General features: G+C 48.5%; 1 protein-coding gene across 1 annotated transcript; it reads left to right on the top strand.

The window, feature by feature from the left end:
* Positions 1 to 248: 248 nt before the first annotated feature.
* Positions 249 to 23,797, top strand: LOC131673471 (homeobox protein Nkx-2.4-like). Its single transcript, XM_058951491.1, has 4 exons — positions 249 to 1,767; positions 5,816 to 6,108; positions 15,566 to 15,652; positions 21,243 to 23,797. Exons 1-4 carry the CDS (start codon positions 1,044 to 1,046, stop codon positions 21,621 to 21,623), a joined length of 1,485 nt encoding a protein of 494 aa, XP_058807474.1. The 5' UTR covers positions 249 to 1,043; the 3' UTR covers positions 21,624 to 23,797.
* The last annotated feature ends 594 nt before the right edge of the window (positions 23,798 to 24,391 follow it).

The raw sequence follows: 24,391 nt of genomic DNA, 5'->3' as shown, positions 1-24,391 counted from the left end.
AGGGAGTCGCGCAAGCAACAAAGAGATAGGCATACGGCCGCAGGGCGGGGGGTGGCGGCAACAGTGATGGCGCCGTCGAGTTGGCGATTGGCCGGGCACAGAGCCGCGTCGCGGACCAATGAGCGTCCGCGGCTCGCGGGATTGGACGAGCCCCGGCAGGCAGCTCGCGGCCTGGGGGCGCCGAGACGGAGTGGGGGCAGCCGGCGGAGGTAGCTGGCGGACAGGTCGGACGGGCGAGAGCGGCGGCGGGCCGCTCGAGTGGATCTAAGCGGCCGTGAGAGGAGCTCTCCAGGAGAGCCCCAACAGTACTCTCCATTCATTCATCCATAGAGCTGCGCCAGCCGCGCCGCTGCGTGCAGGGAGCGAGCTGCGAGCAGAGCAAGGAGGCTCGAGTGTATATGGGAGAGAGCGCGAATGAGCCTGTGTGTGCGCGCGAGCGAGCGAGCGAGCGAGCGAGCAAGCGAGAGAGAGAGAGAGAGAGAGAGCGCGCGCGAGCGGAAGAGAAAACAACCCTTGGAAGGCTCGCGAGTCGGTTCATCCTCTCGGGCGAACGGGAGAGCGGCGCCTCGAGAGAGCGAGACAGTCGTCGAGTGGCCACTCGCCCGCGCCGCGCCGCGCGCGATATACATCGCTGCTGCTCTCCACGAGCAGCTCTCCATCCAGTTCTCTCTCTCTCTCTCTCGTCCGGGCGAGTGGCGCGCGCGAGGACTGCCGCCCGCTCTCTCACCCAGACAGAGACAGACAGAGACCGCGAGTCGACTCGAGATCGACTAAGCGCCGTACCCTGGACTGCCTAGGCGCGGAGTGCAGTCGGCCGGCGGGCCGCCGCGCCGGCCACGCGCTGCCGTGAGTCGAATCGACGCACCGATGGGCGTCCGCGAGTGTCCGCGCCGAGCAAATCAGTGACCCAACGCATGCCCACGGCCCGGAGGGCTGCGCCAGTGACGACGATTGCAGCAGTGTAAACGGCAGCCACCAAAATTCTTTGCGGTTCGTATCTGCGCTACTTCGACGGCAGGGGCGTCGAGGTCTTCGCCAGCGACATGAGTGGCGGCAGCCAGCAGCAGGCCAACGCGACCAGCCAGCAGCAGCAGTCCAACAGCAATGCGGCCTCCTACCACCATCAGCAGCAGCAGCAGCAACAGCAGCAGCAGCAGCAGCAGACCGAGCTGGAGCAGGCAGGTCTGCTGCCGGAGCTCAACGGCCTCAACGACCTGGCGATGAGCCTGTCCCCGAAGCACCAGCACTCGGCCCACTCGGCCGGCGCGCACACCACCCCCTTCAGCGTCACCGACATCCTCTCGCCCATCGAGGAGTCGTACCGCAAGCTCGAGCTCGTCGCCGCCGCCGCCGCCGTGGCCCAGGGCTCGCCGTACGGCAACGCCTGCGCCGCCGCAGCTGGCAACAACGGCAACCGCGGCAGCTCGAGCGCGAGCAGCGGCAGCCCGCCTCTGCACGGCGGCTCCACGCCGGGGGTCAGCACGCCGGGGCCCAACAATAACAACAACAACAACGGCAACGGCAACTCGGGCCTCGTGGGTGGCGGTGGCAACGCGATGGGTGCCATGGCGAACCCGTACGCGACCATGCAGCTCACGCCCCAGTATCAGTACTGCGCGGCCGAGCTGTCGCCTTATCACCACGCGGGTGCCGGCATGACGGGTGGTGCTAGTGCAGCCGATCCCATGAGGTCGCATGCCGTGTCCTCGCACCATCACCCTTGGTACGCGCCCGCACCGCCGACCACAAACGATCCACGATTCGCAAGTGAGTTTGGCTCTTTCTTCCGTCCGCGGTATCGACGAGATAATTCGCGGGAGTGTGTAACGCCCTGGGCTCGCGTGCGTGTCGACGACGCGCACCTTGAATTCACCGAATTCTTGGATTCTCGGCTTACGCCGCTCGGGGATGCTCGTGGCTGCTCTCCACGGAGCGGCGCCCAAAACTATTCGGATAATTTGCCGCGCAACTCCACTTTCAAAGTTATTCATTCGATCGAATTTCGAGTAGAATTCACTCGATCAAAAGCGGATGTGCTCCGCTTTGCCAAATATTAGAGATATTGTGTTCGTGAAAGTTAACGGAATTCATACTCGCGATGAAATCCGCAATAATCCCGCAGCGCACTATATCGGATATCGGAGTGTATTATTATAGTATTGGAAGCGGAAAAGCGGACAGCATTTTTCGATGGACAGCAGCTGCCAGCGAAAGCCGACGGCGAGCTTGCGAAAGATAAATAAGCCGTAACGAGGCTTTATATACCGGTGTGTTCGACGCTTATAGTGTATTTGTAGAGCATATATAGAATTTCACGCGTGCTCGATTGGCAACGAGTTTTCCTCGATATGTAGGATGACAGCAGTGACAGGCTTGACGTGCGTGCGCGCGGCTATGCGTGATTAATCGATTGCTATTTAATTGACTGTTATTCGAGTATGGACTTTTAATATTGCTACATCATCTGGACGACTCCTAACTTCCATATTTGCTTCATTATTTTTAAATGTTTCATCGCGATCGTTTTTCTCCCTTGCGAATTCCGCGCAAACCTTGGCAATCATTACTACGAAAAGTACGCCACTTGAAAATCACGTGCGACGATATTGGTCAACATTGTACAACTCGGGACAAACCAAAGTCGCTGAAACGTAAGAAAAAAAAAACTCTTAGAAATAAATAGGAAGTAAATGTCGTCCAGTCGAGAAAAGAAAAGTAAAGACGCGGAATCGTCCCCGCGACGGCTTTGGAAATTGGCTGTTAGTGCGAAGCTTTCCGTCGGTTAATCTTGACGCCGACCGACGGATCACGTCCGTCGCTCGTGGCTTGATGCGTACACTTGCGCCGGTTTCCACTTTCAAAGTCAACAGCGGCAATGTGTCGCGCGCGACACATCATCTTTCGTCTACGCGATTTTCCAACCTCCTACGCAACTGTCAATCGGCGTTATTTATAGTTACCCTGGGGAAACTGCCGGGGGACACTTGTGTGTCTGTACGACGTTGGAAGGGTTGAGTTGGCAGTATGAGGCGATTCATGACGAGATCTCTATTTTCTTCGCAAAGAACGATGATACTTTTGACGATTGTGGAGAGATTAATTTATTTATAGTAAAAAACGTGATAATTTACGAGTACTAGAGTAACCCGCTCACAGTATCTTCTATCGTATATATACGATTTTTCTAGAGCTACATATGTACAAAATTCAATATCTAGCAAAAGGGATAGCGAATAAAAGCTTCTGTAAAAAGCAATAATCTCGGTAGCTCGAAAAGATAAAACTTTTACGTTGAGATATATCGTATACCGGCAGTGAAAGCGAATCGATAGAGCTGCTGTTACGACGGGCAAGAGCAGACGCGAGGACCGTTTGCCCGGCTGATTTTAGTTAAACAAATAGCCGAGTGTGTATACTCGGAGCCGAAGGGAGACTCGCTCTCCGCCCACATACGTACACACGGACAAGAAGACAGGACGAGAATTTTGTGCCGCAGAATCCAATTTGCCGACTTGTGCGCGCAAGTGTACCCATATACACGCCGCCGACCAGTAGCCGCGCCGTTTCGCGCAGACGATGTGTACCGAATAATTTCTTGGCTTTCAATTCGCTAATTCGGCTCCGTGAAGTGTTTCGATCTTTTTATCCTGAATTCATTGGCATTAATTTTCACGTCGCTTCGTCAAGTTTGAACGTCTTGCAATTAAGAAGTCGTTTCATTCTGGTTACGATGTGTCGGGACAAAGGACAATAAATAAAGAAAAATGAGATTCAACGGATCGACAAACTACTTGAACTTGGAAATGATGGTAATCCGGCGTTACGCACTACCTCCTCTCGTAAAGATTGATTTTTATAATTACTTACGCGAATATGACTAAGTGAGAGAGACAAAAACTGAGACATACATCCGTATTGGCAGGTAAAGCGAAACAACAGACAGAAGTTTATGAAAGATAATGATTGATCACACGTAAATCAGGTGTATTACGAAAAAACTGAAGTCCAGGCGTACTCGAGGGACTCAGGAGTGTTTCCTGCGGCGGCGAGTGATGCGTGCGCGTCATCGAAAACAAAAGCTCCAATTAAAGGTGCACGCGAGCAGCGAGCACAAGTTTCTCAGGCTTGCGGGGTGGCCGTCGCCACTCGAGTTTGTATCTAACGAGCTCGCTATTGGCCGCGATATATTCGGTGCATCCCCGAGTGAACGGGCTGTCAGTCGGTTATAAAAATTCCGGTTTTCACGCGAGCGATCATTACGTGGGCGACGCCAGCGCGCCATGACGTTTGAGAATCTTCAAAAAATATAAAGCCTGTCATTCATGACTTCTTTCTCTCTTCTATTTGCTCTTCACTTCCCCTTTCTTTCGTTCTGTCTTTCTTCTTCTCCCCTGCTCATTCGTGGAGGCTTTGAATCTCTAATTTCTTCGAAGGAGGAACACAATTACACGGCTGAATGCTTCTCAATCGATCTGTCGTCGTTTTATCACGCGGACGACTTACGACCATGTCATTGCATTGTTATGATATTCAATTATATAAGATTCAATCCGACCACTTGATGTAACTTCATTTTGATTGACAATTTGCAATATCATCCGAACTGTATACAACTTTAAAAAAAGTGTTCTCTTCGTATTTGGTCGAAGATGATTTTCCAGGACTGATCCGGCCATTTATTCCGATCATTACGGTAAAAACAGATTGTCAATCCAGTCCCAAATATCAGTCGTGGTGAACAACTTGACAACTTGACACAGGCGCGATCAATTGAGCTACAAGGGAGTGCAAAATAAAAAGCACTTGTCTGCCTACAAGAAAGGGCTCAGTTACCAAAATATTATTATCGCGGCGTGACAGGGCTAAACGCTGTGGATGGCGGTTTGTTCCCGCTGACGTTAAAGCCTGGGAGCATGCACAGGCAGCTCCCAAGGAAATCCGTGGGCGCGTATATAAACATCACGAGAGAGCAGAGCAGTAAGCCTCGTCTCGAGATTCCCATCGACTTTCTACGCGCGCTCGCGGCGGCAGCAGCATTGTGCCAGCAAATTTGTAGACACTCGTGCGTGTAAAGCAAAGACCTCCCGTGCACTGAATATACGAGGTGAAAAAGAAGAGGAGAGCAGCATGACACGGCGCTTTCTACGTGCGCACGACGATTACCGCTCGCACGGAACGTAGGTGTCCGTCTCTGACGAGGGTCTCTCTCTCTCTCTCTCTCTTTCTCTCTCTCGCGCGCGCGCGCGTCTAACTTTACAAATCAATTCCAGCCTCAAATTATAACGAATCTCTCGTTCTGTCTCTCGAGCTTTTGACTGCACAGGTGCAGAGCCTCGTTTACTACCGGACGATCGTTATCACCGTCATAACGAATCCGAGCTATATAATATGCGGCCTTCCATCCTTATAGCTATATGCCTTTCATGGATGCCATGCGGGCATTTAATCGTGTTTAGCCGTTTATCGAGGGGCTGCACCTAAACTACTTCAAAATCAACTTCTTTTTATCATATCGTATAATACTGCACGGATCGATGCGCATCACTATAATCGTTATAATTGGCAGTGGTTAGAACGAGTTTCTCTTTGTCCTGTCAAAAATTCATTATAAATATACTTCGTACAGTATGCTTCTTTTGATAAAATTAACTACACCATTCAATGCGAAAAGAGAAACTGTCGATGATTAAATCAAGTTCTCATTAAATTTTGACGTCACTTGATATTAAACATTACAGATGCGTATTGCTTGACGCAAGGCAGTAAAATAATCACCAGAAGTGAAGGCAAAGCTAAATATGATTATAATGTGCAGTATCACGACTAATGGGAGCAGCTGCATCAGCGGGTACAAACATGTCAGGCTGCTCAATGGGTCAGACGATGGGCGACATGGCCAAATCGTCGAGCATGGGTGTCGGCGTTGGCGTGGGCGTGGGCATGGGCGTGAGCGCGATGCAATTCCCGCTGGCCCAGCGACGCAAACGACGCGTACTCTTCACCCAGGCCCAGGTCTACGAGCTCGAGAGGCGCTTCAAGCAGCAGAAGTACCTGAGCGCGCCGGAACGCGAACATCTTGCATCCATCATTCATCTTTCGCCCACACAGGTAAATATGACTATCGTTGCAAACCTCTTTCGCACGTCCGATTGCTTAGCGGTTTGAAATCTGTTATCTTTTCCCATCGAGTATAACGGCAACATTAAATCATTGACATTTCGATGTTGATTGAACAAAGAAGCCGAAAGGCAACACTCCCGCCTGCGACACAAACGAATGCGGTTTACTAATTGGCCTCATAGGCGAAACCGCATAGCGGGGCCTCACGCAGGGCCTAAAATTTAACTCGCCAATTCGGGCAGTCGGAGCGCTGCTGCTGCGACTTGCAATCTCTCTTTTGTCCAACTCAATTGAGCCAAACTACATCATCTTGTTACTGTCATCGGTAGCGACCACGTCCTGCTTTTATTTATACGAATTGCACTTTCAAATTTGATACTGAAGCCGTAATCGGTACGTTTCGCATGAATATCCAATCAATCGGACCAAGTGCTCTATCGAGGAAAAAACGTTTGTCATTTCCGTGCGTGGGGTGGCCCAAATGAGGCGTGATTTGCAATCAACATGATCGCGCAGATTAATTCGTCGCTTCCGAACAATGGCCACTCAACGAAGGGCGTAAAAGTGCCGTAACCGCGAACACGAAATACCACACATCAGAAGTCATCGACGGAGACTGCGAAAACCTCGAGTGCGGAAGTCGATAAGCTCCCGGCGTTTTCTGGCTACTCTCTCTCTCTCTCTCTCTCTGCCGCACGTGTGCGCAATTATACGGTGTCTGCGGTTCGCGACGCGAATCGATTTTGCCTGGAGCACGGAAGTCCACGAGAGAAGAGAGGCTTGATTGCAATCAGAGGGTAGTTCTCGCAGTGAAAGGAGTGAGCGGCGCGCGGGAAGGGAACGCCAAAATGGCTGCTGTTCGCAAGCGTATTGGCAACCGATGCCGGCGAATTACCCACTTTTTCCCGCCCGTCCCCCTCCCCATCCCTCGTGGAAATTGCGCAAGAATACGACCTGCGTTATCCCCCCCCCCCCCCGACCGCGTCGGGCTTTTTTCTTTCTTCTTACGTCTCGTTTAGAGCCCCGGAAATAATTAAGATTGCCGTGCACAGTGTGCCGTTGGTTGTCGCTGTTATACACCGCAAGCTTCAACAAGTAAAATGCGTCGGATTTCTTTTAATATTTTTTTTCCGGAGAAATTCGTGATTTCGAGAAGTGAGGGCTCCAAATGAGCGCGATCGCGCGGTAAATTCCAACAAAAATACTGTTTGAATAAATAAGCTCAGAATTACCAGTGTTATTGCAAAAAACAAAAAGCTAATACCACGCAGTGTTGACAAGAGCACACTGAGACCCTTGCGGGCAAAAAACAAAAGTGGATGCACAGATGAATAGACATCTGGGGAAAAGCCGCGAGCACTCGGGAGGTCAAGGGTTCGAAATCAAAATCAACGAGGCATCGATGTAAGGGATCGCTCGCATGTAGATTGGAGGGCGAGAAAAGAGAGAGAGAGAGAGAGAGAGAGAGAGAGAGAGAGAAAGAAGGAGAGAGTAAGTACTCTGCGGGGCGAGTGTTCCATGGCCGCTCAACAGGAGTAGCACTCGAGCTGCTACTGCTGCTGCTGGCGCCAGTCGATCGTTGCACGGAAAGCGAAAGGAAAAGGACAAAGTGCATTAGAGTGTTCTAAATTTAATGATCAGCCTCGCTCTCTCACTCTCTCTCTCTCTCTCGCCGGATACTCTATATGTTACTAGCAAACATACAGTGCGCATCTCATTGCGGCCACGCCTGCCGCAAATATCGAGAGTATTCTTCAGATCTCGATGACTCTGAAGTTGCCAAGACGCAGCTAAATTATACGAGACTCTCCTTTAGCCGTACGACAATGGGTGTCGTTGATATTTTTCTTCTTTTCACCTGCACTTTTCACGTGCGCAACTTTACGCAACTTAAAAACACAGCACAGGACATTGCAAAAAGCTTGTTTTATTTCTTCCATACAGTCATAAAAAGGATGAGGACGCAAAGTGTATCTTTTAACCAGGCAGGACGATACGGCAGACAGATGTATAAAACCACGTCCATTTTATCGGGGCGCATTGTTATTGTCGGTGTGTGCGCGCGCGCGCATAAGTGCAGGCAGGCAGTGGTGGTGGCGGCAGCACGGTAGCCTATTGCGGCTTTGTCGCTCGCGCGCGCCATTATTGTTGCTACATCGCCACTCTCCGCTGATGCGCGAAAGGCTTGCACACACGCGCAACAAAAAAGAAAAGACACGCCAGCTACGTCGCAAATTACCCCGTGCTTATGTAGTCTGATCTCGCGAGCTATATCAAGCTCTCATTTGAAATTTCGGTGTGACCACTGCGCGAATCGATTTTTTTGAAGCAGCTTTTACGTTAAAAACATGTACTTTAATGATTATTTTAGAATTATTTTACGCGATTTCTCGCTATGCATTAACCGCTTATTAGCGCGGATCAATCGCGTACAAAGACTTTAAGAAGCTCTCGTACGATACGCAAACAGCAAACAAACTAAGAGGAGAAGTTGATATCGAGAAACAGCAGCATCTTCAAGTAATAACCTTGCGTTATGGACTTCATAGGGCATAATACAGACGCATCAGCGTTTAAAAGAGCACGCGGAGAGTGAAAAACACAGGAGATCTCATCAGCCCCTACGTAACACTCGCACAATGCACGAACGCGCGAAACGTAGAAAAGAGCTCTGGGCAAACAACATTAAAATCTCAATCTTTATTCGTGTCGAGCTGCAGACGCGAAACTCTCTTCCGCTGCTGTGCGCAGGTATACTATACATATACGCAAGGCTAAATAAACGCAAGAGAGCGCGAGGGTGGCTGTGCACACAACGTTATTTTTACATGGGGTCGCGCCAACAGACTCTTCAGGGTCCAAATGGATGAGAAATTTTATAAATATTATCTGTATCTGTGTCTGCTCTTCGTTTCGAATGACCTCGGATTCGAAGATGAGCAAAGTTTAGAATTAACATTTTGCCAATTTTAAAAGAGGAAACGAAGCTCAATAGAGATAGTATACAATTCTTTCTAGCCTGCGGAGAAGCAAAGAGAGAGAGAGAGAGAGAGAGAGTGAGATGACAATGGCAATGAGAGAAATGAGAGCTGCGAAATCGTAAGAGGGAAAAGACTAAGGGGGGCAAAGACGATACGAGGTACACTGGTAAACGAGACGACAGGCAGGCAGGCAGCGCCCAGAGGGGGGCGGATACAAATAAACGACAGGATGCAGACAGAAAAGACTCGTTGAATACCTCCATTAGCATGTGAGTCTGGTAACGACTCGCCGGGATTAAGACTATAGAATCAGAGAAGCACCAGATATTTGCTAAGCTCGCATCGTGTACAGTCAGCAATTAGACTTTGCTTCCAGTTTTCCTACCCGTTGCTCGATTCTTTCGTTTCTCAAGATTCCTTCTGCATTTTTAACCAGATAAGTAATTTTTCGCGGCATAAGAAACCGGAAGTTTAAAAAGACTAATAAAAATAACGTTTGTACAGTAGAGTGATAGAGAAATAAAACATACAAATAATAGCTGCGATTGAAGAATACTTGATAACCTCATCCACATACAAATACACTAATACAAAAAAAAGGAGAGCCAACACTCCAGCACTCGAAAGGCATGATTTGTCGTCTAAGCGTTGACCCGTGCGAACTCTACCCCCTTTTTCTCCGCAAAGGCACACCTTGACAACGCACGTGTCACCTACGTCGCCGTCACATGCATGGTGTAATTGCGTTTCTCTCTTTGTGCGCGGAAAAAAGGCCCGTGACGACATAGATAGGCAGCTGAGGGTGCATACATTGCACGTGAATACCGCGCGCAGTCGACGCCGACGGAAAGGTGTGCATCGACTCGTCGCGCGTCTTTTTACGCGCGACACGTTAGTACGGGGTGCATGCGTGATATCATCTTTGCATTTCTGTATTTGTGGAATTGTTAAGTGCAAGGGCTTCGAATCGAGCTCTGTCTCTTTGTTCTTTTGCGTCATTATTGGCGACATTTGATAACGCTTGGCAAAACGAAGAAAAAACCAAGGAAGAGACAAGAAAAACAGAAAAAACTAGCTGACTAAGGCAACTGTATAGAGTACGAGCAGACAATCAAAATTACGCAGGGCAACGAGTCTATTAATCGAAGCGTGTTGATCGACAGCGAAAGAGAGGCGAGGGGTTGGTCCCCAGTGTTGTTTCAAGCTGGCCTCGTGTGTAAGCGCGTAAATGGCTTTCTGATTAGCCGCAGAGCTAATCCCACGGAATTATTCACCCGCGGTAACCGAATAAGTAATGTGTATAATATCGGCTGACGGCTTATCACTGCAAATATCGTGAAGAGTCAGATATTCTGTTTAATGAAGATTAGTCTTCCGAGTCACCAATTAAGAAAGTGCGTGGACGCGACCGAACGAAAAGAATAACAAATGTTTCTACGGAGCACGAAGAATAATGCGAGGAATGGGAAAGGAAATGAGACGAGACGAAGAGAAATGCGGATCGCAGCGTGCTATGCCGCAACAGCAACAGCAGCGACAGCAGCGCAAACAAAGGCGTCGCTGCGCGCGTCTCACGCTCGTCCGAGCACGAAAAAGGACGTGCACTAGCGTGCCGATGTCTTTGGTGGTCTGGCCGACAAGCAATGGAGAGCAGGGCCGCACAATGCCATAGTTTCCGAGTCGCGCGCGCGTCACTGGCCGGAATAATGGAGAATTGGCCGGAGCACGGGTAATGACGTTACGGCTAACTCGATCAATCGCTGGCCGAGCGCCTGCCCCTCGCCCCCTCGTGTCCCACAACGTCCCGGCCAGACGCACTGTTTTCCTTTCGCGCGCGCGCCTCCACAACTGGCGCACTGCTTCTCTCGTTCGCTGGCCCGTTCGTGCTGTCCATAATTATTTGCACCGCGCAGCCTTCATTTTCCTACGAAACTTCGCACCTTGCACGAACCGTACATCTGCGGAGTTGCAATCGCAACGAAAGTATTGTAATATAATGTCGACAAGCGAGGCATCGGGACGTTTCGTTCGATCGCGCAATAGATCTTATTTACCGAAAGATCTCGCTCTGGATAGAGCAGCTCACACCCCATCGAGATTCGCCCACCACCCGAAATTTATCGTCCTTTGATTGTGTATATACTCGCACAGGCGGCGAGCATGCTGCTGACATATATGCACGGCCGAGTATATCATCGGGATCGCTACGCATCCGACCCTATAATTTATCGGCCTTTGATAGCTTGCCCATTTTCGGTCACTGCTCGCGCGCACCTTATATAATTGACAGCTACGTCTAATCGGCTCCCATTTCTCACGTCCACTTTACTCTTGCGCTGCTGATAATTGTATTGTTCGCCGTTATGCCATTATACCGACAAGTCTATTAGCCACTTGCAAAAACAATGACTCTGTAACGGGATAATCCGCGTGGGCCAGTGAAAAGAAGGGAAAGGTGGATTCCAAACGGAAAAGCGGTCGGTTATTTATTTTCAAAATACCAAGCGGAGTCATCAGGTTGGATGAGCAGGCATAAGTCGCGGTCGGTTCGGAGTTAATTCGAGACAATCCGCCGCAAAGGTGGCGAAAAGCGGCTCGTTAGGAAACAAACGGAAAACTGACAGGTTGCTCCCGCGAGCCTTTTTTCACGAGCCATTAACCTCTCCCACAGGAGGACAAAGAGCCGCGGAAATTAAAGTTAAGCCGTGGGCTCGGTGTCGCGCCGAAGAGCCCAGCTAACCAATACCTGCTGTTCTTACCTGCTCACCTTTTTTTTCTTCCCTTATTTTCTTTCTCCTCTTTCGTCTTTGACCTCTGCCAGTGCGCTGTTTGCTCGCGCGCCAGCAGGAAAAATTGGTATGCGCCTCTGTTTGGCGCTGGCAAACTTGAAATCGAAGCTTCGGCCTTATACCCGTGGAATTTTTCGTGTCCGCGTGCTCTTTGGCCGTATGTTTGTCTTGATCGACTAATGCTGACGCACCAATCGACTTGATTAAATATAGATATTGTGACTCTCCGATTTTTTTCTCATATTTTTTTGCTGGACACTCATGTATAATTTCGAGACACTTTTCAATGATGACGAGTTTGCGAAGAAAACAACGTTGTCGCTTTCTATTCGCAATTATATATTTTCCAACGATGTGACAAGTTTGTGCAGCTGCTTTGAAAAAACTTGCCAATCGCATTCATTTGGAAGAACACGAAAGTTTCTTGCCGCGCGATGTATAAATCGACGACTGAAAAATTAAGAGCAATGTAAGTGGAATGGGTAGCTGTCAAACACGTACGCGAGGTTGACCCACTAGCGTGAGGTTTTCCCGCAGCGACAGTAGCACAACACGTGCGATGACGATCCGATGAGGTGGGCACTGCGCCTGCACGACGAGCTGAGCGGGCGAGAAAAGACGAGATTTGAGAATGAAAAAATCAATATACGAGGCTTTTGTGCCCGGTCACGCCTCCCCCCTCTCGCTCTCTCTCTCTCTCTCTCTTTTTAATTCTATATCCCGTCCAACTGCGGAAAGCTGTTTACACAGCGCATTGCTCTGCCAGCGACGGCTGCGGCTCTTGAAATAACAGTTTCTCTGTCGCTCTCACTCTCCCCAATAGCCAACATTTGGAAAGATCCAATGCGCGCGAATTCATGTGTATACGTGTCTTCGAAAATCCTACGTCCGATGCTATATACATATGCGAGGTTTATCTTGATCCATCGTTCGCTTTGCTCTATTCCTTTTGAATACATTGCTGCATTATCAAATCGATATTCACTCGCGGAAATACATGTGTGTTATTTTATTTTTCTATTGGTCCTTACATTTTAACATAAAAACATATCGAAGAATGGCAAAGCATGCACAGAAGAACTGTAAGTGATCGCGAAAAAAGTGTACGTGACTTGACAGTGACGCTTATATGGCCATTGAATAACTTACGGTTTTATTGATTATTATTTATCCTTTTAAAATGCAATATCGCTATTCTGAAAATAAATATTGTTTTTTTAAAAATTTTGAAATAGAAAAAGAATATAAGAATCTATTTCTTATTGTCGAGCTCAAATTCCGACAGACTACATCTTTTATTCTAAATTGAATAGCAATCTTCGGTCGAAAGGCTCGCAAGCAAACTTAGGCAAGCTCGCATAAAATTGAACGACAGCATACGTCACTTGGAGCGCACCCCACGTAAAATTCGAGGACAGAGCAATTACACGAGTGGCGCGAGAAAACAATAAAAAAGGGAGAAGGCGTCGACGAGGTTGATGAAAGTGTAGATAAGGCTCTAAAGAGCGGGTGGCCGTGAAAAAAAGAATCAGAGAGCTCGCGAATCGACAATGCGGTCACTTGATTCTCACTGTATTACTGCTGTTGCAGCGGTAGTAGCACCGCGCTCCTCGAAACAGAAGAGAGATGAAGCAGGACGCTCGATTATGCTCGGCCAATACACAGCTTGCCATGCGTTGTAAAAGCATTGTTTGCCACCATTATGTGCACTTCACTTCCTTATCTTCGTATCATCTTTTTCTTCCCTTTGGACCGTTGCTCTGCGCTCACTTCTAGCTACTTCATTCTTACGCCCCATTTCGCTTTCCGTCGGTCTCATTCGCTTCTACGTCTCTCCCCCGAGACTTTGTCTCTTTTTGTCGCACACCGATCGCCTCTTCTCGCGATACATTATTGGCTTAATTTGCGTCGGCGAAACTAGCGCAAGCATGTTTTTCATGACTTTTAGAAAAGTAAAAAGAAACTGATTGAACTTGCCACGGGTAGATTGCTCAAACGTCTACTGACTGAAACGAAAATTGAGCAAGCTTCGATAATCCGCGAATGCTTGATTCCGCCAAAGTACTGACAGATGAACCTGCCACACAGTCGAATCGGTTATCCCTCGCAGAGCCGCCGACGCGTGGAATCAAACAAACGAATCGCTCTCGTGTTCAGCACACGCATACACACAGTTTGCCGCTGCATAGCTCAGCTGACATAAGTGCAGAAGAGAGGCTGCACAATAAACTATATACACACGGGCACTTGGAGCTTCTCCAGTAGTGGAAGAGAGGAGTAAAGGGGACTTAAAGGGCTTTCCAAAACTCTCATGGCGAACAATGGGCAGTAGCCGGCGGACGACGCTGTAGCGCGCCTCTCTTTCGTGTTCGCTACCCGCTTTTCGCCGAGGTCACGAGCTTTGCCCGCGACTCGCTTGTTGTTGTTCAAAAAAAACGCGCGTTTCGATGAGAAAAGGGGGCGCGATATTTAGCGCGCTCTGACTTTCGTTTTTTATTTGCCGCTCGTGCGGCCTAATGAGCCCTCGAAGAATCTGCATTACTACTTCAAAGTGAAGAGGCTTTCGCTCGGTCAACTTAGTACACTTTTGCACGATGAACGACCACCACCCCTTGTGTGTGTGTGTGTGTGTGTCTCTCTCTCTCTCTCTCTCTATCTGTCTCTCTTTATGTGTATGTGTTCTAATGTACCTTAAAGGGCTTTTCGAAACGAGTTGTGTATGCAGTGTATACCCAAGCTTTTTGCGCTACAACGCGCCGCCGACGTTTATACATTATGTAAGATGCTCCATCTGATGACATGCATTTGTATCACTTGATTCGTTTAGCCGCGCATGGACTTGTCTATACCGTGGCTATATCGTCGTCCCCCTTCTACCCGAAGCTTCGACTTCTGAATTCCAAAAAGCTATGCATTCAAACATTTTGTTGCTTTTCAGAACAATTGCGATGACTCAAGTGATCTTGAATAATTCAAGCGTCATGCTGTGCGTTTGAAAAATGTGAACGCACCGGTACAGTTGAAAAACAAATATCAAACGAATAAACCAGAATAGTTCTTTTATCAAAGTGCATCGTGTACACGGTAAAAAGAGACATAAAGTCCGACTAACGTGAGGGCTAACAATTTTCGAGCTACTTGATTATTGAAGTGTCGGTTAATCCACGTAGATTTTTGTCTCAGCTTTATACCGTTTGATACGCTTTTTGCTGGCCAGTAATGTTATGCCTTTGTGCCCGCGCGCAACGCAACGGCGATGGCGCGACGGCGGCGACGGTATTGTGCAGTTTCGAGTGGAAGTAATCCGCGGGGGATTATAACGCGCACGCTGTCATAAGCAGATGCCCCCGATCATCCGATTCTCTCTCACTCTCCCTAATCGCGTTGTTCAATTGCCGTAAAAGCGGTTTTACACTCGGTCTGCTAGCTGCGCTCGTGCGCGGACGCACATACACACACATCACTCCGTCGGTTGTTTTCTTTCATAACTTCGTTGCGCTAGCGCAGCCTCGAGCGTCAAACAAGACGCTGTGCGAACTCGCACTTTTTATTGTTTTCCTTTTTTTTTGACCATCATGTTTTCCATGGCGATGTTCCATAAATTTGTATTTTTTACCTACTTCAAGAATATATTTGATTACAATCTTGAAAGCTAATTTGGAATTTTTATTGCAGGTCAAGATTTGGTTCCAAAATCATCGGTACAAGTGCAAAAGACAAGCTAAGGAGAAAGCTATGGCTGAGCAGAATGCACAAAATCAGGTGACATATATTTCAATATTTTACTTTGACAAATACCGTAACGATCAGTTTAGACTTTGAAATCTGAATGCAAGCTTTCAATTCAAAATATTATTTTATTGACTTTAAAAATCAGCTGCGTATTTAAAAAAATTGTATTTATAAATAATATAGCCTAAAAGAAGAAAACTCCCGCTGATAAATTCAGGGTAAAAACATTGTTTATCTAGTCCGAGAGGGAAAAAATCGCATAATCTGCGCTGTGGCAAGACGTGTCGTGTCTCGTAATCTCACCCGATAAAAAGAGAGAGAGAGAGAGAAAAAAGAGAGCTGGAGCTCACAACCTCAGTTCTGCAGCGCGCGTGATATATATGTACGTAGATGTGTGCAAAAAAAGTGCGAATCTTGCATAAAAAGGATGCAGAGAGAGCGAGAGAGACGTTTTTCGATCGACGTGATACCGCGTTGTACGCAGATGTCGAGCGCGAATACATTATTATTATATAGACGTCACGTATGCGCGATCACGCAGCGGGACGCGCTTTTCAAATACTAATGCCGCCGCCTCTCTAAGCTTTATTTTTTTTTCGCTTGAGCATCAAATGTGCAATCGCATAATTTGCGTTTTTTTTCGCTGATCATGAATCATCTCTTTTTTGCGTAGCAATTTTCGCGCGCGTTCAATTTTTTTTTTCTTATAGTTTTCGCTTTACATACCCGAGATGAGTACTTTTTCTTTTTGCTATGAACTTTTCAATGAACTTTTCAATGGCTCAGAAAATAACCATTTTATTCACAATTATAAAATTACAAAAATGTTATAACAAAGTGAAAGAAAAAAATCGTTTGTATTTTTTTTGTATTCAGTGAGCATTTTTTGTTATATAGTTTTTTGTAAATACGCATAAAATCTAAATATAAAAACATTGATTATTTTGATGACATCAGTCACGCAACGACATTTTAATCTACTCAAAAGTGTTTTTCTTTATCGTAAATCCCGAAGAATAAATACGCTACGTATCTTTTGACGAACATTTTATTAAGAAAAACCGAGAACGCAAGTTGCGGCTATATTATACTATCAACGCGCATCGTCCCTCTCTTAAAAGTAAAATCGAATGCGGTTTCCATTCAATTCCACAGTCCATTCAGTATGCGCAAAGCACACTCGTCCCGGCCTATTTTTTTTCTTCCCTGCACAAGCGAGCCAAACAAAAAATTGCGCTAGTACAATTTCGTGTGATACCGGTTCTTTAAGGACGAAAGAGATAAGCATCGGCGAGAGGCTTGAACAAGCGTAAAGTTGTTCAGTAAAAAAAAAAAATATATATAAAAAGAAAAAAAAACGAAAATAAAAATAAAAAAAGGAAGGTAAAAAGATCGAAATAAAGGAAGAGAGGATGCGCGGCTGAATGGGTACGAGAGGGATAAGAATCACAGAGCAGCCTCGGGGCGGAAAAGTGGGCGCGCGAATCGACTAATGGCCGAACAATGAGCCGCGCGTATCTACACGTAAACACGGCATTATTATATAGGTGCGCGCATGGGCAACTTTAATGGAGCTCAAAGCAATCTAGTTGGCCCGATCGCTCGATACGAATTGTGTATATCGTGTACCGCCTCTGTAGCTAGCAACCCTCGTTAGTTTGGCTTTACTTACCCCCGCGACAATGCCGAAACTTTAAGAGAGAGCGAGAGAGAGAAAGAGAGAGAGAGAGAGAGAGGCGATCAAATAAGAGGGAGAGCGAGGGGCCAATAATCAGCGCAACCGCTGACGAATTTTCAGTAGCAGGTCGATAACGGGCGAAAATTAACTTTTCTGTTTGCGTATACTTCTTCATCGTCGTCTCGACAAACTTTGGATGAATTTTCAAGTGCGCTGTTTGTTTAGCTATTCGCGAAACGAAACTTTTTTCAACGGCCATTCGCCGTGCGTCGCAGCGTTTCACGTAAAAAAGCCGAAGTCCGCGCCTGCGTTTAGTCACGTAGTGCCGGACCGTCCATTTTCCAAAGTCTAAAACGAAAGCCAGCGGTGTCATCTGCTTGCCGGCCTATCGCCGATCGACTAGGCGCGGTAATCGCGCGCACGTCACCGTGCACAGCTTTTTGCTAGTGCTCGCGCGTCCCTCGGGATTTCCGGTTGTATATACGCTGTTTTCGCGGTGGGCGTGCGCCACTCCTCTCTCCTGTCCTCGCCTCGGACGCTTCGCAGCATTATACGCGAGCGCTGCCAGTGCTTCACCGGCTTCCTGTTTATTGTGCACTTCATTAGACATTCGCTGATTTATCAACTTAGAAAGCAATTTTCAGCTTTTTCATTGCAACAAATGCCATGCCGTCTTGGCTATTCGATGCTCAGCCTGGCGGAAGATTCAAGATGCGCCCACTTTACTCAACGAAAAAGAAAAGCACGCAAGCTCTGCTTAAATGTATATCAAAGAAAGTCGGCGAGGTCTACGTACGTCAAGCGTCGCTTGGTAGAAAGCGGATGACGTAAAGATGGAAAAAAGTGGTGCAGAGAGAGAGAGAGAGAGAGAGAGAGAGAGAGAGAAAAGCGGAAAAATAATTGCAGCGCGCGAGTAAAGTGATCTTGAGGCGCTGCTGGCGGTAAAATGTAAGACTTGCCTACGCCGAGAGTGGCTTCTTTTTCCGCAGGCACGTCGTCGTATATATACGCGCAACGCTCTTCGCTATACCTTTACTTATAACGAAACATCGCTCCACGCGCGGCTTAATTGCTCTTACGCGCGCACTGCACGGCCCAGTCGTCCGCTCAAAGTTTACAGCTTTTCCTCTCTGGTAGCATCGCTGCTACTTGCTTTCTTTTTCTACGAGCGCCCACGCGATTCTGACATGAGTACGTTAATATACCGCTATCGTGGCGTCTTATATATAGATGTCGACGCAGTACAGAACGTTTCTTTTTTCCGTACGCGTCGCGGATATTTAGCGGCTTTCCTTCAAGAGAGTATTTCAATGTTAATTTATTTGTGAACATTGTTAGCCGGAGAAGGAAACTATGAGTCTCGAGATGATAATTTGCACTCTCGTTCGCGCCTCGTGATGCTCCAGCCTCAAGATAAAAACAAAAACGGCCAAATGTCCAACGTCAGTTGGCGAAAAAAAAGATTGTATTAGAAAATAATTGAGACGATGTCTCAGCAAAGAGAAACAAGAAACAAAAATAATAAAAAGGATATCGGGCGAACGAGTTGAAGAAAGCGCGCGTGTTGCGGTGGCAAGTAAGGGGGTAGAGGCAGGTATACCCACGAGAAACGGAGGGTCGGCACGTATATATATATATAAAACGCCGCTTATACATATATACCTATAGGTATAAACGGCGTAACCGCACTCTATATATCGTTTGGATTTTTCTCTTCTCGCTCCCGCGCACGCAGCCTCGTCCCCTCCGCGAGCGCAAAATAAAAATCTCCGATGAAGGGGAGCACGGAAACGGCCTCTCCAAAGAGAGAGAGAAAGAGGAAGGACTCGGCCTTGCTTTCTGCGGATTGTACGTGCTGGCAAGATGGCGACCCTCTTTCTCTCTCTTTCTCTACCCGCCGCGCGAGTCGAGCTTTTCACTTTTGCACGTGCACCTTTTTTTCCAACGATCGATGCGCCCACTTCTGCAGACTGTCGACGCCACTTTCTGCATGCAGCTTTCACTTGTACTCGCTTACCGTAATACACGATATTATGACTTTGTCGTATATTCTTCTTGTACTAGCTGTACTATTATTTTCATCAATCGAAGCTTGCCATAGATCATTCTCGACTCGATATCTCGCTGTCCATGTGAAATATTACAAAATCGAATGGCAAAAATACTATAACGATAGGAACAAGTAGTGCAGGTTTTATTCACCGAGTTTAGCGTAGACAAAGCAGCAAAAGCCCGCGGCAAATAGAAGAAAAGCCCATTGTGATTGTATTCGATAGCTATCCGATTTTAAAAACCACTTGAATTTTCTAAAGCTATTCAATTTCACTCTTGCAGCAGTCGAGCGACAGCAGCAGCAGCGACCGCAATCATATTATATGGCTCTTGTACGCACATAACGATCGAGAATTTTTTGAAAAGTCAGTAAAACTGATCGTATGGCAGTAATCGAAAGTTTGCCCATTCTTTTGGAGACTGCGAGACGATTGCTCAATATGAGAGAAGTCGGAAAAGAGCACGCGTCAGATACAGTGCCAGGCAGCGGCAATTCGAAGCAGTGCTCTAACAACGCAATTAGAATCGAGTCGAGAATAGTGCCACGCAGACGCACGCGTCGTATGTAATTCATCGCCGCAATGCAATGAAGCTTCGCGATAGAGGCGCGAGGCATAGAATCGCCAAAGCGCATATCCGCCGGCAGTGATGCTGCGTCCGGTAGCGCGCTTATGCTCACCTACATCGCGAGCACACATGCACGCAAAGCTCTCTTCCGGATTTTCGCCGGAAATCGCTCGACGCGTCCACCGTCGGCAGCTTTCTCTCTCTCTCTCTCTCTCTCAGCCTGATGGAGTGCGCACTCGGCCGCGAAATTTCGACGCCGAGTCGGCGAATTAATTTACGAGTGTGTAAGTGCAGCTTATTTCCTTCCTGCACGCGCCCGCGCGCGCGAGCTGCATCAGAGCCTTTGGCCTCAACAGCTATACATGACATTTCATCTGCGTTTCATGTGAACTAATCCGGGGTGATTGTATACGTTTGATCTTTGCCATATTCTCTCATCATGTATATATTTCACATATTGGACCCGAAAAGTTGGGAATATTACGTTCGCGAAATATAAAATGTCAAGTGTGCAGGCTGCAATGCACCCGAAACGTCGGTTGTAAATTATTCCAGTCGAAAAGTTTGAAAAACAAAATTGACGCGACACTCGAGCGCCAACTTTCACTCGTGAATTTCGCAAAAAGCCTTGAGGTTGCGGTGTCTCTTTGGTCGGACGTTTTTTCCTCTCTCCGCGAGCTGCAGCTCTCTCGTTCGCTCGTCCGCGTCTCCCCCAAGAGGAATGTCGTGTACTGGCTGTTGATACAGCTGAGTGCTCGTCGTCGTCGTCGCCATCGTCATGCGCCGGCAGGTAGCTTCTGTTTGGCATACCTATCGCTCTCTGTTATAACCTACGCGCGTGCGCTCACTACTTGGCCCGTTCGTTCACTCGCTCGGCATCTTTTTTCCCGTCTCTGCTCCGGCGCATGAGCGCTCGAAATTATCATAGAGCCCGCGCGCGTCTACGTGCCGCGCACGATGGAGAATAAATCACGAGTCACGGGGCTGCGCTGCACGGCTATTTCCGCGCCTGCTCATTTCACGTTTATTTATGAATTTTCAAAACTACGGGACTTCCGTGCCGACACGGGAAACGCGAGGGATACCCGCAACTGCAACAGCAGTCGATCCTTCGACTTTACACGAGTAGCCGTCGGAACTCTCTTGACAAATTGTAGAAGCTAATATGCGGTAGCCGTCTGTATATATTCTCCTTTGAATAATCGTGAAGTGTCGTGCGCGCTGCCTAGCCTCTGTTTGCTTGGCGACCGTGCGCACTGACGGCCGGCCAAGCTGCACCGGCTGCAACCACGAGCTGACGAACGACTGACGCGTGTGTTTCAGAGCGCGAGCTCGCCGCGACGAGTGGCGGTGCCAGTGCTGGTGAAGGACGGTAAGCCCTGCGGCAGCGGCGGAGGCGCCGGCGGGGCGGGCGCCGGCGGCGGCAGCGAGGGCGCCCGCGGAGGACCGTCGGCCGCGCTAGCCAGCCCGGCGCCGCACATGGCCGGCGCGGGTAACCCGCACGCGGGCCACCACGGTGCCGGCGGCCTGGCCCACCACTCCATGTCGCACGTGATGTCCGGCGGCCAGGGCCTGCAGCACTGCTCGTACTCGCGCTCGGCCGCGGCCACCAATCAGCAGGTGCAGGCGGCCATGCAGCAGCAGCAGCAGCAGCAGCAGGCCCAGTGCGGCGCCTACCTGCCACTGCAGGGCCGGGCCTGGTAGTGCGCGCCCTCCGCGGCGGGCGCCGCCGCGGCCGCGGCCGCCGCCGCTGCGGCCTACGCCTCGGCCGCCGGCCAGGGCGGCGCGGCGGCCGCGGTCGGGCCCTGGGCCCTCGCCGCCGCGGACCCCTGGTACTCCATCCCCGACGACAGTCCGTGAGTGGCCCGCTCCTCGCGCCCCTCGCTTGCGTTGGCAGGACGAAAGACTGTGATACGCGCCGGCTGCCGGTGAGATCAAGAGGACCTGCGCCACTGCTCGAGTGTCCGCTTGCGCGCGGTCTGCTCGCTACGTGTAGCTTTGACCGTCGTTGTTGCCTTGCCGTTTCGCCCGTCACTTTTCCGATTATTCGTATGTCTCGAAAGTTGCGAGAGCGCCACGCGACTTGCCATCCACGGAACCATCACTTCGATTGCTCTCTTTGCTTTTTCGTACAAATGTTGTTGTCTGAGCCGACTCTGATCGCCAAAGTTTCAGTATGGAATATTTTTGCACGCTTACAAATACTTTCAACAATATGTTCCCGCGCGCGAGCTGCACAAACAAGAATTCATTGCAAAATAATAGATATTACAATCTAGGTTGAATACAACAAATACAAATTACCAGTAATTGAAAAGTGATCGGCGTTTTTCACTTTTATAAATCGTGAATCTCCTAAAAATCATCAGTTTACCGTGTCAAAGTTTGAAATAATAAAGCAATCAAAGTGTAAAATGCAATTGTTCAATTTCCTTTTCACGTGAAGTACGGAAGAAAGAATAGTTACCAAAAGGCACGCGATGACGATATGGAAATCCCACTCGAAAAATTGAAACTCAATGAGCGAGATGCGTAGGCATCGAAAATCGAGTATCGGTCAGTGAAAATCGCCAAAAAAATAAAGGTAAAAAATGGAGTGCGGTGCGTCGATATAATCCGCGCGCGCGATACTTGAAAGTCGCGAAAAACAATTACGAATTTTCATTCCCCCGTGCGCGGCGAGAAATAGATAAAAAAAAGTGAAAAAGCCGACAACATTGAAATAAATGTGTGCGCTCGAATTGGGATATGCGTATAAATATGTGCGCGCGCGTGTGCGTTTGGGTGCATGGTAATTTAAGGGAAACGCGCGCAACGCATATCGTCCACTCGACTTTCTCCCGCGATCGCGCGCTCCTTTGCGAGAATACCCGGGCGTGTGCGCGAGGTTTAGCAGAGAGCGCGGCAAAGTCCCTAAGACACTGCAGCGCGGGGCACGTAGCGATGTCGGCCGCTTATACACATCGCTCTTTCCGCGAGCGGCGAGCGCGATGTACATACCATGAAAAGCAAGTGTACAATTGTCCAGCGAGCGAATCCGAGCTTTGTGCCGTCCTTTTGCGGATCGCGCCCAAAAAACGTTCTTGCGCTATCGAATCGTTTCTCGTTCGGTTTTCGCAAATTATATATTGTATACATAGACGTATGTGCGTGTGTGCGTGCGCGTGTGTGTGTCGATGCAACGAAGTTGTATGTTGTAAAAACTAAAAAGCGGTTGGCCATCACTGATTGTTTATTATTCAAGTTTATTGTGTAAAATACCTTTTCTCGATAGACGAGAGCCAATTGTATCAGGATTACATTTAACAGCAAGAAATAAGAAATCTCTCCAAGAATTATAGCTGTATCACAAAAAATCAATGTTTTTACTCGTCTATCCGGAAATAGTATTGCCATGACAAAAAATGTAAAGATATACGTGTTACGTCAGAAATCACGAGTTGTAACTCCAATGTGCAAGGGCAGACAAAGACAATTGGGCTTTTTCGTATAGCTATTATTATACGCCAAGGTTTGCGCTGTGATACAAGAGTCACAGTTGATACGTGTACATAAGACTACGTAGGAAAGGAACCGCTGTACGAGTGAACCAGGTATTAGTAGCACTATATATATATATAGGGAGAGAGTCCAGATTGGAAGTGTTAGAGAGGGGGGGAGGCACTAGCTTTCAATTTCTAGATGCATTAGGTGTGTAACGATTATTAACAGAAGAAAAATTGTACGCGCGCGATCGAGGGTTTATATAGTGAGTAGGAAATGTGTGTGCGTGCGTGTGACGCCGAGAGAGACCAAGTCTCGTACGAGGAATTAGAGATTATTATCAAAGTTTTGTAAATAATGGAAAGAGATATTAATAAACCGACGACACTTATTACTATGCGAAATCGCAGCTGACTTTATTTCGCCTGCACGCGTCCTCGTTCTTTCCAGCCGACGACAGCCCGGCCAAATCTGTTGGAGAATGCGAATCAAGACTATAGACTACGAGGGACGCGTGGCTCCGTGAAATTCGAAGGTAAAGCCCGCGCAGCAATCAGATCGGCTAATGTCTCGTGCGCACTTGCGAGCGTCGAGAGAATGTTTCATCAAGGGAGCCGGCCATGGTAACGCACCCCCATCGCGACCATAGCTTATTAAGGTAAGCCGATATCCCAGAGCCGGCTCGTGCAGCGCGCGCGCACCGTCATATTAGCCGGCGCGCAGAGTAGGGTCGTAAGCGGCTCGTTAATATATCACGGAAGCTGCGCGGATTATTCCGGCAAGCTGAGTCGCGACCTTTTAATTGCTACCGGCGATCGCTCGCTCCAGCCAGTTTCGTTTGATGCCCGTTTGACAGCTCCCATTGCATTTCACGCGCGGCTGTCGACAGTGGAGAACGCTCGCTTAGTCGGTGATAGTCGTTCCCGTGGGGGCGCGCGTCGCTCGATGGAAAAGACCGTGTCGGTGGGGGCAGCGGAAGACGACGGCAA

The sequence above is a fragment of the Phymastichus coffea genome, unplaced genomic scaffold (genome assembly GCF_024137745.1).
Source record: "Phymastichus coffea isolate CEN01 unplaced genomic scaffold, Cenicafe_Pcof_1.1 PCOF00179, whole genome shotgun sequence".
NCBI lineage: Eukaryota > Metazoa > Arthropoda > Insecta > Hymenoptera > Eulophidae > Phymastichus > Phymastichus coffea.
This window is presented reverse-complemented; position numbering and strand designations above follow the sequence as displayed.

Bases quoted from the DNA above. Each gene is read 5' to 3' on its own strand.
- LOC131673471 (XM_058951491.1), top strand. From the start codon at position 1,044: ATGAGTGGCGGCAGCCAGCAGCAGGCCAACGCGACCAGCCAGCAGCAG. The intron at 6,109-15,565 runs GTAAATATGACT...TTTTTATTGCAG, and splicing joins TTCATCTTTCGCCCACACAG to GTCAAGATTTGGTTCCAAAA. The intron at 15,653-21,242 runs GTGACATATATT...CGTGTGTTTCAG, and splicing joins AGCAGAATGCACAAAATCAG to AGCGCGAGCTCGCCGCGACG.